The following is a 17,740-nucleotide window of genomic DNA, read 5'->3' as shown; positions in this document are numbered from 1 at the left end:
TTTATTTACTAACAGAGACAACAATGTTTTCACCAGGTCCAGTGCTAGATCAGTTCTCTGTGGCAACTGGATGGGACTGTCACGGATGTGTCAGATGCAACAGACAGTCGCTCTGCATCTGGCTGCAGAAGGTCTCTGCATTTGGCATTGCAGACGCCTTCTTAATCCTTCTGACTTTTGGACCCAGCGGGTTATCTCTCTGGAGTCTGCTGAAGCTAAGTTTCTTCCCCTTTGTTTGTCTCCCTTGTTGTCTTTAGTTTATAGTGGGGACTGACTAGTGCTCACCCCCCTCCCTATCCAGGGCCTAGCTCTAGAGACATACAGGGCTTAGATTTCCTGCTCAGCGATTGGTGGGGAACCAATATAGGGACAGTAGGGTAGGCAGGGTGTTATTAGATCTGCCTAGGGGTCTCCACTCCCCCTATCCCTAGAGTCTGGGCTTCCTTCCCCTCATCCCTTCATGCTGCACTTAGTCTTTCCCACATTGTGGGTGACAGGCACTCCTGTATGAGTCACAATTCAAAGATGACATCAAGCCAGCCTCGCTAAGCAAAAGAGGAGGCAGGGTATCATCTTGATGGGAAATTGCAAAGCCCTCCCATCCAGTGGCTTGGAATACTGACCCAGTCCTTCAAATCTATTTGATCATCTGTAGTTGTCATATTAGTAGTTCACTTTCAATTAGTAATTCACAAAATAATGAAAGGATGCCACTGAATAAATGTAATGGGAGAATTCCGATTTATTATCAGATTCCAAAAGGTAAGCCATAAGAAGGAATCCCATAGAAGTGTTCACGCTAATTTTCTAAGAAGTCAGAAAAGGTTTGTTTCTGTTGTACTCTAAATGAATTGGATATCAAATTTGTGTCATGCTTTATTAAATGTCATATTACAATTCTATTCAAGTAAACCCAACAGAGCATCATACGACACTCGATATTGCATGGTATACCAACTGCATTCTATGAAGTCACATAGAAATCCATTTGCCATCATAAAACTTGTGTGCTACATGGATGAGACCTTATAGGGGATGCCCGTGTTATTTTCACAAATGTGTTGGGGAAGTGATTTTGTGTCACTTGCAAGTAATTTTCATTTGAAGACTGATGGACCAGAATCATCTCCCCAAAACATTTGCTAAAATGGAAATAAAGAGATAAAGTTTCCAACCCCTTTAATTTCTGAGCTTCCAAGTTACTTCCTGTCAAGTCTGTCTAAAATGGATACATTACAGTAATGTAAACTTTCCCTGCTTAATGTTATAATTCTGTTTATTTACTTTGTTTATTTAAACTTTATTAAACTTAATTGTAAGTTTTATTTTTTTCCCTCTAGGGTAGACCTAGGAAAACTGCGGCCCACAGGCCACATCCGGCTCTAGGGCTGTTTCTATACAGCCTGCAGCCCAGGATAGCATGAGGGCTGGAAGTTGTGGCCCACTGGCCGCCCTCCCACCTCTGTCTGACATCTTTATTTTACTTATTCTGACATCTTTTATTTTATGTATTTTATCTACATAACGGTGAAAACAATGGTGAAGAAGGCATGCACCGGCTCCATCTTTCACCATTCAGCTTGTGCGTCTGAGCTTCTCAATGCAACAGGTGTGACGTCATTACTTCGCGCCTGCTTTGGAGCCTCGGTAAGTAGTGGTTTTTTTTTTCATTCACTTGTGGGGGATTGTGTGGGACCATCATTTTGTGTTTGGTGACTCTGGGGGATCATACTGGGTAAGGGCCATCAAAATGTGTTTGGGGGCCTTTGGAGATAATATTGTAGGGGTTATCAGTCTGTTTTTGAGAGCTTTGGTAGACATCATAATTTGTTGTAGTCTATTGGGGATCATGCTGTTAGAGTCATCAATCAATATATATATATATATGGGACTGTAGGGGATCATACTGTTTGGGTGTAATAAGTCTGTGTGTGGAATTATACTTTTTAGGGGCCAGTGCAGGCCATCATATTGTAGCTGTGGGAGCTATCATCCTCTCATCATACTGTGTGGACAATCATATTTTGTGGGGGGCATCATATTGTGTCTGGTATTATACTTTTTTGAGATTGTGGGGACTCATTCAGTGGGCCATCATACTGTGTTGGGGTTGTAGGGGCATCACACCTTGTATGGGTTGCTGAGGAGTCTAGTACACTGTGTGTGTAGCTAAGGTGATATCATACTGTGTGGTGAGGGAGCTGCTGATTATGGTACAAGGGCTGAATAACAGAACCAGTATAATTTACTGCTTTTTATAAACTTTATAAAAATGAGTAAATTATATGGTTGATCTGCTCAATAATAAATACTAACATTTATATGAATATAAAGTAATAATACTGTATTAATATTGAACAGAATTAAGATCAACGAATTAGTTGGGCCCTCCACAACAGTCACGGTCTCTCATGTGGCACCTAGGAAAATGAATTGCCCATCATTGGTCAAGGGGATTTGAAGAAATGATTGTGACACGCCCCCTGGGCCGCGTGTGTGCGGGGATACCCGGAACCGGACTCGTTCTGGATGCTGGGGATTGTAGTCCTTGCGTGGCGGGGGACCCGGTTCCGTGGCTCAGGGTGGTCAACCCAAATGGCGGTCTATTTATATGGTTTTGTGATTAAATGTCCGACTACGCCACCCGTGGATTGCGGTCAGAGTGAACCGCCGCTGCAGGGCAGACCGCTGAGGCTGGTGTTGTGGATGCAGCAGAGGATAGTATAACTGCCCACGGGAAGAGTAGAGCCTCAGGGCAGTGAGTGCGGATGTTAGGGATGATGGTCCACAGGAGCAGCAGTAACGACACGGAGTCCTGTAATGCAGTCCAGGCTATGTACTCACTGTTCTTTATCCACGTTACTCCAGCTGGTCATAACGTCCCACGTCGCACTGTGCTCACCAGGTGAGGGGCTCGGCCTACTCCCAGATAACTTTGGAGCGTTTCACAGGACCCCCTTTGCGTGTCCTTTCGCTGGCCTGTCATACCCCACCAGTGACCTCGCTTCTGTCCAGCTGCCTCGGGCCTTCTCCGGTAAACGTTGGTGCCATTTCCCTGACCCTATGTGGTGCCTTCTTAGTGGGTGTAGCGAGGGGCTGTGCCACATAAAATGTCACAGCCTCCGGTTTCTAGCTGAGGGTAGTTCCCCGCCTCCACTAGTTTCGGGGACCGGTCTCCCCCTTTGGCCTGACCCCCCTACGCAGGTAGATTTGGGCGTGCGGTGGCGACTCGCCGGTCCACACCCCTGGGGTCCCTTCGTTCCTTGTTTCTGGAGCCTCCTCCGCTCCTCTTCCTTCCTTCTCCTTCCTCCAGGCTCAGGCCTCTCTCTCAGGCCTGCCTGCAGAGCATAGCCCATGCAGAGCCTCTGCTCCCAGCCTCCTGCTCTTTCTTCTTCTCTGTCTGAACTCTCTGAACCTAAGATGGTACCCACCTTTTATACCTCCTACTCAATGCACCCAGGAATTGCCCTCTCCCTCCTATTCACTACAGGGTCCTCCCTTCCTCGGTGTTCCCTCCCCCCACTCCAGCCAGGGACAGGGACTGTCGTGCTCTACTTGGAGCATATCGGTCGCCCTGCCCCCCGGAAATGTGGTGTAATGCATGCAGGTGTCAGGGTCCTGATCCACTCTCCATCCTTACCTGGAAGTGAGATATCGCACATCTGGTTGAGATGCAACACCTCTGTAGCGGCCGAACCCTCGGGGCGCTACATTCCCCCCTGGTAAATCACAGCACGTCCGCGGGCTGGAACAGAGCAAAAGACAATGCAAATTAGGACATGCAAAATTATTATTATTTTTTTTTTTCACACTATAAAACTGCCAACTGCATATCACTTCTCTTTATGGGAAACATTTTCTCTTTACACCAACATATAAAACATTCTTTTTAGTAGAAAACATATAAAACATCATCAGCAGCATATCAACGGCGAAGTCTCTCTTCAACAGGTCACAGTTCTTTCCGCGACCAGGTGTCCATTCTCCTTAAGGCGCAAACTTGGGAAAACTTTTGAACATGAGGGACCCATTCACAAACCCTCAACGTAGGCCCTGGGTGTGGCTGCAGGGCATAGGTGATCCGGCCGTTGGACCACCTCTTCTGCCACGCCAAACGGGTTTTTGTTCTGAGGTCTGTTGTTGCGACGTTTATAAAACCAATAGGGGGCACTTTAGGAAGTGCAACTATTTACATGGATTGGCTGCTCCCAGTCCTCAGCCGGATAGTTCACAGAGGGTTGGCTGCTCCCAGTCCTCAGCTGGATATTACTGACCCGTTTCCAGGTAACTTTTAACAAAACAACAGGTGACGAACTTTTAGCAAACTTTGCCTTCTCTTACCCTGACGGGTAACTATATACAATCTGGCTGTCGCTCATCAGTAGCGATGTCCTGCTTATTGACACTCCTCCTCCTCGCTGTACTCTTCAGACCCGTCCGGGTCCTCTGGGTAGTAGGGTTCAGGGTAGTGTTCTTCCTCTACCCGCTGGACATTGAGGGCGTACCACCCCCGCAGTCCTCGATGTCGGGTGTAGGACACCAAGTCCCCCGGAAACAGATCCCGTCCACGGTGACCCTCGGGCAGGTGGCTCTCCACGTCCCTCCTATTGACAAAGAGGTCCGTGTCTGTAGTGGGGTCCCGGATGAACCCCCACCCCTTCTCTTTATGGAACTTAACCATGGTCCCGGTAATTTTGGGACCGCGTGCAGCTTGGGGGTTTCGGCGGGTTAGCATCTTCTCCTCCGCGCTCTGGGCCTGCAGCTGCTCCCTCTTCTGGCGCCGCGTCTGCTCCTCCTTCCCCAGCTGCCTTATTTCCCGCTGGCAGAATTCCCGCCTGCGAGCTGCGGCAGCCCACGTCTCCTGTGAAAACCCCACTAGGTCCTCCCCGGTCTGGTCCCACTCCATCTGGACCTCTTCCTCCGGGAGCTGGGGGATGGTGACTGGCCGTGGAGCGGGCAGGAGCAGAGCAAGCAGGGCCTCGGCCCCTGCGGACAGGTTCCTCCGATGACGAGGGTGAACCCATCCATGAGGCAAGGGGACCGGCTCTCCATCGGGCCCGGCAAGCTGGCTGTATAGGTCGGTTCCTAAGGGTAGTGGTGTCGGGACCAGGGGCGCACGCGGTTGGGAGGCGCCTGGGGAGGTCAGGCTTTGCGACCGGGCCTGGAGCGGGCTGCTTCCGACCGCACCCGGGGTCAGGGGGCACGGCCTGGTGCATGGTCCGGCGGCTGTGCTCGTGGCTTGGGGCCTGGGTGCCGGCGGCGGGAGTGGGGGAGGCGCAGCAACGTCTGGCTCTGCGACGGGGTCCAGAGGCAGGTCTGTAACATCAGGGCTGGTGGCAGGGGTGTCCCCCTTACCTGCTTCCAGGGCTGTGCTGCTCTCAGCTTCCGGCCTCCGCTCCTCATCCTCAGGGGCTGGCTCGCTGGCCGGTGTTGGCGGCGTCGCTTGCTGCTTGGTCGCAACCCACCGGGCCATCTCCTCTCTCCATCCCGCTACGGCCTCCCGCTGCGCCTGGACCATCCTCCGGTCCAGATCCTCCAGCGCAGTCCGAAGGAATTCCGGGTCTTCTCCAGGGAGCTGAGCCATCAGCTCCGTGAGGCTGTACGGGATCGCCTCAGCCGGCAGCAGGCCACCCGTCAGGGTGCTGGAGTCGGTGCTGCTCGCCATCTCCGGGTGTGGTCTGCCGAGACTGATCCAAACCACACCCTGCCCCCCGGTTTTCTTCTCCTTCCACCCCCTGTTGGGGGTGGTCCCGGGGCAACCTGCTGACAATCACTCTCAGGGGCAGCCCCCCACGTTGATGGACATCTCTACAACTGCACTCAAGGATGTTGGGGGTGGGCTCCTTCTTTGGCGCCATTCTGAGACCTGGCCCACGATGGGAGGTGGCTTCTTGTTATCTTTTGGCACGCACATAATGGCGTCCGTTCTGCTGGGGCGGGCGCCACATTCAATACAATAAAACAGTCTTTTTTCAGGCACACAGTACCCGGTTGTTGCGGGCACGAAATCCTGCAGACTACGGCAAAAAGTTGACGCGCCCCCTGGGCCGCGTGTGTGCGGGGATACCCGGAACCGGACCCGCTGTGGATGCTGGGGGTTGTAGTCCTTGCATGGCGGGGGACCCGATTCTGTGGCTCAGGGTAGTCAACCCAAATGACGGTCTATTTATAGGGTTTTGTGATTAAATGTCCGACTACGCCACCCGTGGATTGCGGTCAGAGTGAACCGCCGCTACAGGGCAGACCGCTGAGGCTGGTGTTGTGGGTGCAGCAGAGGATAGTATAACTCCCCACGGGAAGAGTATAGCCTCAGGGCAGTGAGAGTGGATGTTGGGGATGATGGTGCGCGGGAGCAGAAGTAAAGACACGGAGTCGGTTAATGCAGTCCAGGCTATTTACTCACAGTTCTTTATCCACGTTACTCCAGCTGGTCATAACATTCCATGTCGCACTGTGCTCACCAGGTGAGGGGCTCGGCCTACTCCCAGATAACTTTGGAGCGTTTCACAGGACCCCCTTTGTGTGTCCTTTCTCTGGCCTGTCATACCCCACCAGTGACCTCGCTTTTGTCCAGCTGCCTCGGGCCTTCTCCGGTAAACGTTGGTGCCGTTTCCCTGACCCTATGTGGTGCCTTCCTAGCGGGTGTAGCGAGGGGCTGCGCCACATAAAATGTCACAGCCTCCGGTTTCTAGCTGAGGGTAGTTCCCCGCCTCCACTAGTTTCGGGGACCGGTCTCCCCCTTTGGCCTGACCCCCCTACGCAGGTAGATTTGGGCGTGCGGTGGCGACTCGCCGGTCCACACCCCTGGGGTCCCTTCGTTCCTTGTTCCTGGAGCCTCCTCCGCTCCTCTTCCTTCCTTCTCCTTCCTCCAGGCTCAGGCCTCTCTCTCAGGCCTGCCTGCGGAGCATAGCCCATGCAGAGCCTCTGCTCCCAGCCTCCTGCTCTTTCTTCTTCTCTGTCTGAACTCTCTGAACCTAAGATGGTACCCACCTTTTATACCTCCTACTCAATGCACCCAGGAACTGCCCTCTCCCTCCTATGCACTACAGGGTCCTCCCTTCCTCGGTGTTCCCTCCCCCCACTCCAGCCAGGGACAGGCACTGTCGTGCTCTACTTGGAGCATATCAGTCGCCCTGCCCCCCCCGAAAATGTGGTGTAATGCATGCAGGTGTCAGGGTCCTGATCCACACTCCATCCTTACCTGGAAGTGAGATATCGCACATCTGGTTGAGATGCAACACCTCTGTAGCGGCCGAACCCTCGGGGCGCTACAATTGCTTGTTTTGTACTATGATACTTCAGAATACATAGTAATTAGAGCATTATTCCCTGTTTGTGTGATACTACTATGTAGCAGTTGCTAACAGATCTGAGGGTTTTCTGGTCACCCGGGTACAGTGTCCATTTTAGGACATGATCAAATATCAAAGTCACGTAAAAATTAATTCATCGCACACTCATAGGAAGTGAAATGTAGGAAAAATAACAGTGGTGAAGGCGACAATAGGTAGACGTTTCGGCCACACTGGCCTTATTCATTAAGTCGCTATTGTATCAAGTTTGTTTTAGTAGGAAGGCACCATAGAATGTAGAGAGAAGTTCCAGTCAGAAGCTTAACAAAAGACAGGGGTTCATCAGCCTGTGGAGAGCTGTAGTTCCTGTATCAGGGGTGTCTCTAGATGGGGAGTCCCATAAATGGTAGAAGTGGAGAGTACAGGCAGCGTTCCCAGCGTTCTCAGGTTCGCCTGTACCCTCCACTTCTACCATTCTATGGTGCCTTCCTACTAAAACAAACTTTATACAATAGCGACTTAATGAATAAGGCCAGTGTGGCCGAAACGTCTACCTATTGTCGCCTTTACCACTGTTATTTTTCCTACATTTCATTTGTATAAATAAATTGGCACTAAAAAGCAAAACTTCCTATGAGTGTGCGATGAATTAATTTTTACGTGATTTGAGGACATTTCCAGTCCATTGCATCTGCACCTCAACTCTAGTTGACATTGTGCACGCCAATTTTCTATTTACCAAATATCAAAGTCAAACATCAAAATAATGTCAGTTTGAGGCTAAATACCCTGTCTGAGAACTGACTTTGATATGTGACTTTGACAAGTGACTTTGACATTTTACTTTTACAACTGAAAATAATAATAAAAAGAAAAAGGTTCACTGTACGCTGCTAGGACTTGAACCCAAAACTCTTTGCGGAGAAGCCAGTACACTTACCATTGAGCTATACACTCAGTTGATCGAATGTAGACATTCTATTTGGTTATGTGATTTTCAGTGCAAACCTGTCTGAAACTCACTGGGACTTTCACACAGACCTCCCCTCCAAGCCACATTCAAATGATGTGTGACTTTGATATGTGAATCTGATATCTGACTTTCTTCAAACATCAGAATCAGAATCACAATGACTTTTAGACACCCTGACTATTTTCATGGTTGATCCCATAAGACAAGAAAAACTACCAGCTACTATCACTTGACTCTATGGCTGAATGGTAAAGTTTCAGCCTCATAGAGTGGAGCTTTGGGGTTTAAATCTCAGGAACAGAACAATTTCTTTTAATTATGCTGGCTAGCTGGAGTTTTAAATTATACTGGTGTTTGCAGCCAGTTCTTAGTTGGATGGAAAGAAAAATTTACAATAAAGAAATTTGATCATTAGACCCCTTCCTAAGAAATTCTGCAAACATACAGTCACTTGGAAATTGATATGTAGTAAATTAGTGTCTCCCAATTTACTTTGGCTATGTGATTTACCATGCATATAGATAGAGTGTCTGAAACTCTTAACATGGCTGGATGGCAATAAGAATGTCAGATATTAAAAGTAAAATATCACTGTAGTTTGTGTGCTAATCCGCATAACTAAAAAAAGGTCTTCTGTACCTGGGATTTGAACTCAGAAGCTCCATTCTATGAGGCTGAAGCTTTACCATTCAGCCATAAGGCCAAGTGATAGTGACTGATAGTTTTTCTTGTCTTATGGGATCAACCATGAAAATACTAAGGGTGTCTAAAAGTCATTGATGTTTGAAGAAAGTCTGACATTATTCTGATGTTTGACTTTGATATCTGATCATGTCCTAAAATGGACATTGTATCTGGGCAACTGTTCAGCGCCCCATTGTCATAATAGCAGAGTATCTAGCTGACAGTGTAAATAATATTTCCCTGTAAAATATATTGGATGTCGTGGTCGCTAAAGACCAAGGCATCTAAGGAATTATGAGCCCAGAATCAAATTTCTCTGATCCCTGGTGTTGCTGCAGGAGTTCCCAAGGATAAAGCACAAGAAAAGATTCTGTCATCACCATGACATACTTTACATTTATGTAAGGCATGGTTCATTTAGCTAATCCCTTGTTCTAATGCAGCAACAAGGGATTAAAGAAACTGTACAGGATTAGAAAAGTCTGCTCTCCTCCGTAAACAGTGCCATATCTGTGCTCAGTTTTATGTGGTATTGAAGCTCAGACCTATTAGCTTCAAAAGAGCTGGACTGCAGTCCCATTCAAAACACATGGACACGTTTGATGCTATTTGTGAACAATAGGAGTCTTTTTTTTCTAATCACCTTACAACCATATTAAATGGAGTCTGTCATCCCCAATACGAATTATGCATTCATATAGAGGAGTTAGATCCAATAAAAAACATACTTGCGGTACAGATTGGAATTTTTTAGTTTTATGTAAAAACTGTTTTATTTTATATATAAATGAAGGGGCTTTGGTGAACAACTGCCTGGTGCCAAATGCTCAGTACACTATTCCGCCTCCTCAATTACCATTCTACGCACCTCCTTTTTGATGACTGACAGCTCTCCATGCCTGTATTGAATTCTCAGCTCTGCACATACTGACACTGCAGAAGCCAAGAGCTCACACTATGTCAGTGTCTGCAGGTGCCCTCTGATTCCCATGTCTGTGTGCAGCAGTTGCTCACTGCACACATGATCACACTGCAGTGGGCAGCCAATGCCGTTAGGCGAGAGAGTTTAAGGCTTGTTCTGACATTGTATGTGCTCAGCTCCTGCAGTGTTAGAATGCATTCACATCCCTCTATCCTGTTAGCATCAGCCACCAACTCCTGTGTAATCCTGTGCACAGTGAGAGGCTGCTTCAGACAGGATAAGGGATCAGAAAATGTCTGCACATATTGACATCATGTAATCTTTCAGCTCCTACAATGTCAATACCTAAAAAGCTGAGGATTCAAAACAGGAGGTGGAAAGGTGAGCATTTGGCCACATGAAGAGTGCACTAAAGTCCCCTCATTTACATATGCAATAAAACTGTTTTTACATAAAAGAAAATAATTAAAATCAGCACCACAAGTATGAATTTTTAGAGGCTAAGTCAACTATACCAGGGAGCAGCCAGGCTTTTACCCTGGGCATAGCTAGCAAAGGGAACACCATTGGTCACCATTTTGCTGCTCCTTGGAAGTGGGATTTGTCCATTGTCCAAGCTGGTTGTCATACTGACAGCCAGCTCAGAGAACATTTAAAGGCCAGCTCCCTGGATTTAATTGTACTCGCCTCTTTCAGGTGTGAGTACAACTGAAACCCTGACTGGTGTCACTTCTGTGGTCAAGGCAAGGTCAGCAGCGTGATATGGTAACCAGATCATGCTGCTGACATCGCTCCTGCGCCACACAGGATGGTGTTAAGGTAAGCATTCCAATGGAGCTGAAGCAACAAAGGCATTTTATTGGGGCTGTGTCTGGAAACAAAAGTGTGAGGGGCCAGTATGAAGGGAAAGTATGGGAGAAAGTGTGAGGGGACAGTATGGGAGGAATAGTGTGAAGAGACAGTATAGGGGAAGTGTGAGGGGACAGTATGGTGGACAAAGTGTGAGGGGGATAGTATAGGAGACACATATGTGAGGGGACAGAATGAGGGGAGAAAGCTGAATAATATGAGGAGTCAGTATGGGTGGTGAGACAGTATGGAGGAAATGGGGTGATAAGGCAGAAAAAAGTGTGAAAATATGGGGAGAAAAGTGTGAAGGAACAATGTGGGCGGGTTGAAGAGCTATTGTGTTGGGAAAGTGTGAGAGGACATTATGGGGGGAAGTGTGAGGGGTCAGTATGGGGGAAATGTGAGGGGACAGAATGAGGGGAGAAAACTGAATAATATGAGGAGTCAGTATGAGTGGTGATACAGTATGGAGGAAATGGTGTGATAAGGCAGAAAAAAGTGTGAAAATATGGGGAGAAAAGTGTGAAGGAACAATGTGGGGGGGTTGAAGAACTATTGTGTTGGGAAAGTGTGAGAGGACATTATGGGGGGTAAGTGTGAGGGGTCAGTATGGGGGAAACGTGTGATGGGAAAGTATGAGGGATAAAAGTGTACGAGAACAGTATGGGGGAAGTGTGAGAGAATAGTATGGCAGCATGGGGGGAGTGTGAGGCAAAAGTGTGGGAGGAGTGTAGATTACAGTGTAAAGGACTGTAAAGGGAAAGTATGGGGAGAGAGTGTGAGGGGTCAATATGAGGGGGAAGTGTGTGGAAACAGCATGGGGTGAAAGTGTGAGGGGACAGAATTAGGGGGAGTTTAGGAGGGAACACTACAGAGACTGGAAAGTGTGGGGGCAGTATAGAGAGGGGGCAGCATTCAGGGATATTGTAAAGGCAGAGCAAGGAGGAGACAGTATGCAAAGGAAGAGTGGGTAAGGAGGGGGCACAGTATAGAGACAGGGCAGCATTGGGGGACACAGTGTGACGGCACAGAGTGAAGAGAGGGCCCAGTATGTAAAGAGGGCAGCATGGTGGGGGACACTAAAAATAGGGACAGTGAGGCTGTTATAAAGGCGGGCAGTGTGGATGTTATAGCTAATAAGAGCAGACAGTGGTAGTTATAGTTCATAAAAAGGACAGTGTAACAGTAATATTTTGTTCAGGGAGCACATTGAGAGGCAATTATTTACTCAGGGGCACAGCATGGGCAGATATTTTTATTCAGAAGCACTGTAGTGACACTATTATTTTTAGGGGAACCGTGTCAGTATGTGTTGCAGAAGACCAGAGAAGATGGAAGTCTGCAGAAAAGAGCTGTGGATGTCTGAAGTTGTTGTGGCATCTGGACAATATGGAGAAGATAAGAGGATGACTCCAAATCAGAGAACATGTTCATTTGTGATCCTGCATTACCAGTACTGTGGTTCCTACATGGTTTTCAGTCTTATGATGGCTGTTGACAACCACTTCAAGTATCTCCTTACCATTGTTAAAGACATACTACTGTAGGTTCACGGAATACAATTTATATGGGCTGTCCTGACGTTGCAATTCATTGCTGTACTAAGCTTGGTGATGTATTCACGTACAGATGGTGGTTCTGGTGCAATATTCGTGTACTGATGGTGGTTATTTTGCTATATTCATATACTGATGGTGGTTCTTGTGATGTATTCATGTAATGACGATAGTTCTGATGTGGAATTCCTGTACTGATGGTGGTTCTAGCGCTGCATTCCTGTACAGTTATAGGTTGCACCCCTGTAGCAATCCATAACTTGTCAGATAACATGATCCTGTACAGTTATAGGTTGCACCCCTGTAGCAATCCATAACTTGTCAGATAACGTGATCCTGTACAGTTATAGGTTGCACCCCTGTAGCAATCCATAACTTGTCAGATAACGTGATACATGGCTATGTCAATAAAGTATTATGCCGTTGGACAAATTAAGGATTATTACATCTGTATTTATGTTAAGATTATTAATTATAAACTTCAGCACTGTAGCATGCTAAATCCTAAGAGCATGTAATCTACTGTCAGAATTTGGCTCTGCTTGCCAGTTACAGCGGCCAACACATGACCACTCATATGCGATGTCATCCTTCTGTTTACATTGCAACTAGGTTGCTGTCGTGCTTCTGTCAATGAAGCAGGAGCAATAATTTTTCATTTCATTTCATTGAACATTAAGAGAATTAGGAAGGTCAGCTAGTCGGCCCGTGACTGTAAGTATGCAAATCGCATGTGAATGGTCACATAACACCTGCTCAAACCTCTTAAATTGTGTATAGAAAAAGGCCCCAAACGAAATTTTTGCCCTGGGTGCAGAACAACTTAGATTTGCCTCTCCTTACATGAATGTATAAGTGGTTAATTTGAGCATAATACTTTGTATCTGAATCTCATAAATCCTGCTCGTGCTATAAGGTAACATGAATTTAGTAATAAATATTCACACTATTCTCTTCATTTTTTAACTAGTAGATCATTTATTGTGAAATAAATTTTACACTGTTTATCAGTTATGTAAAGAGTTGTCCTATTCAAGCCATAAAACAAAATAGTACTTGTTAATTCATTTGTCACATGTCTAATAAATGTCACCACTAAGAAGTCAAAAGTACATTGTATTTTACGAGTAGATGAAACATGCCCTGAGCTTCCACATGAGTCAAAACTTGTAGATGAGCACTCCAGGTGGAAGGTTTTATGAACTGCATCCTATAGTTAAAAATATTTTGTTTATAAAAAGACGTCAGCAAGAATGACAACAACAAACATTTGTATTGTGCTTTTCTCACCATGGATTCAAAGTTCAGTTGAGTATAGTTTTACTTTATAGGGAATCCATCAGTAGGATTTCATCCCCAAAACTATTTATATGTGCATGTAACTCTTTCAAAGGCAAGTTTAACAAGATCTTTACATGGCCAGTCCGTTCTTCCATTACTGAGAAATCTGAAATGTAATTAATATGCAATTGAGGCTAAAAAGCTATTGTAGATCTGAAGCCTCTGCCACTCCAGCTCTATTCCCCATCAAGCACAGCTTCTTCTGGGTTGACTGTCTTTATGCTCTGTGACTTTAGGCAGAGGAGCTGTCAGTCAAGCAGGAGGAGGTGATGATCGGTGAGGAACAGAGCTAGATGACAGAGGTTTTAGATCTACAAATAGTTATTAAGCCTAAGTTGCATATCCATTCAAATGCTGATTTTCTTTTAAAGGAGGAATGGACTCACCATGTAATGGCAATGGACTTCGTATGGACTTGACTTTGAAAGAGCTACATGCACATATAAATAATTTGGGGTATGAAATCTTTTTAAGACATTGCTGTTTTTACGCTGAAATCCACACATTTTTCAAGCTTATCAGCTAACTCATGTAATTTACATTTCCAAGAATATCACATAAGTTGTTGAACTTTTCTGGTTATTGAGGTTTTACAAATTAAAGGCTTATTCCCATCATTATGAATATATTTTGTCAGATGCTGCTTATATAAAAAAAAGCACTGCGCGAGTTCTGCTGTATAGCAGCGGTGGTCGGTCTCCAAGGCAATGAGATGTAAACAAAATAAAAGTGTAAATATCTCATGATATCTCAAAAAATTTGAACAAGCTCTAACTTGCAAAATTGCTCGCACTATCTTATAATATCCAATCATGAAGATGGCACTAACCGTTTAATAGGCTGAGTTAATGGAAGAACTAACTCATGTACCAGAGCTGCATGGTGGCACATGAAGTCCCCTGTGGCTCAGGATAAAGGAGACATAGGGATTCTCTACATCACTGTGTGATGCTCCATGCTATATTGTAGTGATAGTCTCAACCTAGGGAAAATAGCTCAGTAATGAGGAATATGATGGTGCCAGGATTTTTATTTATTCTATTCATACAGAATATGACAATAAAACACACTGACTTTGTATAAAATCTGCATCATGCAGAAGTGCACATTGAACTCTATGGATGCTCTAATACAACTCTGGACAAATCCTGGGCTGTAGTGAGCTGTAATATGGCTACAAGTATGAGTCCCAAGACGGCTACATGTTTGTGGAAAGTTCTAGATCTAAGAGTAAGCACGCTATATAAGTTGTACAAAACTCTTACCTACTCGTACTTTGTTTAATGTTCATCCACACTTTACTGTATCATTACTAGGAAACATTAATGTTGTGGAATAGTGCAGCATAACGTGTGAGGTTTAAATTGATGCATTGTACCGCTTGCATTGACTGGCATGAGCGCAGAGATTATTGAGTGCCACCAATTGCCACAAATGTTGATTATGTTTAGTGGCTTGTTAAAAATAAAGGGGGCTCTTTTGGGCACTAATTGTTGCTTACCTGCTCAATGGCTTCTGTGGCCTCCAGAGCTGGATCGTCTGCACCAAACGCTTCTTCTGGGTGTGCAAAGTCATCCTATAATTTGAAAAATACTCAATCACTTATAATCCTCATATATTAAAACTCTATGACCATTATAGATTGAGCTAGAAATACAGCATATATTGAGGAAGCAGAGCTAATCCTTGACAACCCCTAAGGTAAGGTCTGAATGAGCGACCCCCAGCACATAACATCTATATGCCCAAATTATCAAATTAATTGTCACAATCCAAAGTCCACCTGTGATTTGTTGGAAAATGTTTTCTATCCTTTCGGTACAACATCTGCCCTTCAATGACATAATTTAGGAAAATGATGATTGCCCATTAATACAGGAACCACAGTTTGATTCCACCAATTCATCAAATATTTCATCTTATCGATATCTAACAGATATATGAGCTGATACAAGGCCCAGGAACTAAGGGCGCTCATCTACACTCATGTGACAAACAATCACATTGCAATGACCTATAGTTTCCTAAATCAGAGACATAGCAAAGCTTTATTTCACCTGGAGCAAAGATTGTCTCAACTGCCTCAGCCCTGTATCCTAATTACCTTGGCCAGCGACAAGGGCACATGCCCCATAGCCCCTGCCTAGATTAAATGAAATACTCGATGGCTGAAGACTATTCAGACCAGAAGAAAGAATTTGAGGAACGGAGAATGTCACAGCTGTAATTATTTTTGTCTAGAACATAGTAGGTGGTTGTTGCATAGATAGAAGGTTTATAGGGGTTGGAAATATGTGGGTAAAAAGACAATATACGGTAGATATCACGACTTGCTGCTATAGAATTACAATTATGTGATGAGCAAAGTCATAATTACTAGAGCTCCTTTATTATGTCTGGTATGCCGCTGATTACAGGTTGTCTTTATACATTACCTATTCATCATATAGTTCTTTCATTCTCTACACCCATTTCATCATAATGCTGCACCTTCACATTATTGGGCAAAGCTTCCCTCCCGTACCGGTTTTTCCAGAACAGACAAGTTTAGCTGAAACTTGACGTTCTCATGAACAGATAATAGGGATGGAACAGGGAGTTATCCCACAGGATTTCATCACTATATATCTTACGATCCTGTGTCAGCACGAAAAATTGCGCTTTATTCCAACTTAAAATATATCAAAATGACTTGTTTGAAAAGAAGCACGTAAACATATTTTTATTAATCTTTCTTGTGAATTTTCATTGAATGTATGTGATGTCTCATAAAGGTTATTCTATACATCTGATGTGTATCTTGAGCTCTGTATGTGCAGTGGATCTAAACAGACTGCTGTGGAAACATCCCTAACCATGACAAGGTCTAAGCCTCTGATCCAGTTTATGGCAAGTGGACCACCAACTAAACACATAAGTAACCATATAGAACTGCGCTCCATGGTGAGCACACAGATACAGTATGCAAAACCTATATTCTCCATGCAGAAAATCCATATTATTGATGTCACAGTGGAATATTCTGATCAATATTTCAATGGAATCTAAAATTGAGATTAGTATTTCAGACAGCACTGGCTTCCATGAGAATAATGAAGATCTAAATTTTCAGATCTATAGTATATTTGTAGACTCCTTTAAGCTCTATGGCAAGAATATGAACCTGTGTCTCTCCGTATGCAGCAAAACAATAGGTATTTAGTGTTTGGTGGATGATCCAACCAGGTTACATTGGTATAAAGTCCGAAACCTGGTAAAGTTTTACTGCTAATTACTTAAGATGAACACTTTGCACCTTATAGAACCAGTTTGATGTAAAAACGCCTTATACACAATAGTATGGTCTTTATAGAAGAAATCATTGGCCTAGGTCAAGAGTTGACCCCTTTTTTTTGTTTGGAATACTGATTAACAAAACATACAGTAGTGTTATGCCATAGAAAGTCATATAACACAAACTGTTAGGGCACATACATGTTGTGATATAGGTCCAGCTGTAGTAGACCAATATAATTTAGCCCCTAAATGTAGTTGCTTAGCATGGAGGAAAGGTCAGACTCAGTGCCATCCATGGTGCCAGGCACTGACCCTATACATTTTACCAGCCCGCTTGCTCAAAACATAAGTTGGCATTCTCCTAGTAAAAGTTTTTGGTCATTATGCACCTTATGCCAGCTTGGTATTACATTGACATAGGATGCCATTCTAGCTGTTACTGCCACCTGCAACTGGCCAAAGGCTGCTGGATAAAACTCCAAAATTTTGATGTCAATGGTCAACTATAGCTGAGTTTCAGCCACTTCAACAGTCGGACTGTGTGGATTTCAAAGCAGCACAATCCATGTGTCACTGCGGACTAAACCTTGCCCAATGTGTTCATGATGCTATGTGCCCACTACTCAGTGTGCTGGGCAAACAAAAGCCAAGTTCTGGCTGTGGCAAACATGCTAAGGGTTACTGATCCCTGGTCTGGGTGAAGCATAGAGAGGTGTAACCTTAGTTGGAGCAGACGTAGCAGCCTGACCCCTGGAGTCTGCGGGAGCGTGAAAGGTCCATGATCACATGAAGAAAAGCTAGTACTATAAACAAGCTCTAATCAATGGGGGCACTGCCACAGACTTAG

The 17,740-nt window shown here is 45.2% G+C and overlaps 1 protein-coding gene across 1 annotated transcript in view; it reads right to left on the bottom strand.

Moving 5' to 3' along the window:
- The window catches only part of SNCG (synuclein gamma), a 30,482-nt gene that overhangs the window by 673 nt on the left and 12,069 nt on the right, over positions 1–17,740 (bottom strand). Inside the window, exon 4 of the mRNA XM_073685894.1 lies at positions 15,119–15,193. Coding sequence (XP_073541995.1) covers positions 15,119–15,193 — 75 coding nt within the window. The remainder of the gene's footprint in view (positions 1–15,118; positions 15,194–17,740) is intronic.

Source organism: Phyllobates terribilis, unplaced genomic scaffold, assembly GCF_046119375.1.
Source record: "Phyllobates terribilis strain yellow unplaced genomic scaffold, ASM4611937v1 Scaffold_5__5_contigs__length_657084704, whole genome shotgun sequence".
NCBI classification, from domain to species: domain Eukaryota; kingdom Metazoa; phylum Chordata; class Amphibia; order Anura; family Dendrobatidae; genus Phyllobates; species Phyllobates terribilis.
This window is presented reverse-complemented; position numbering and strand designations above follow the sequence as displayed.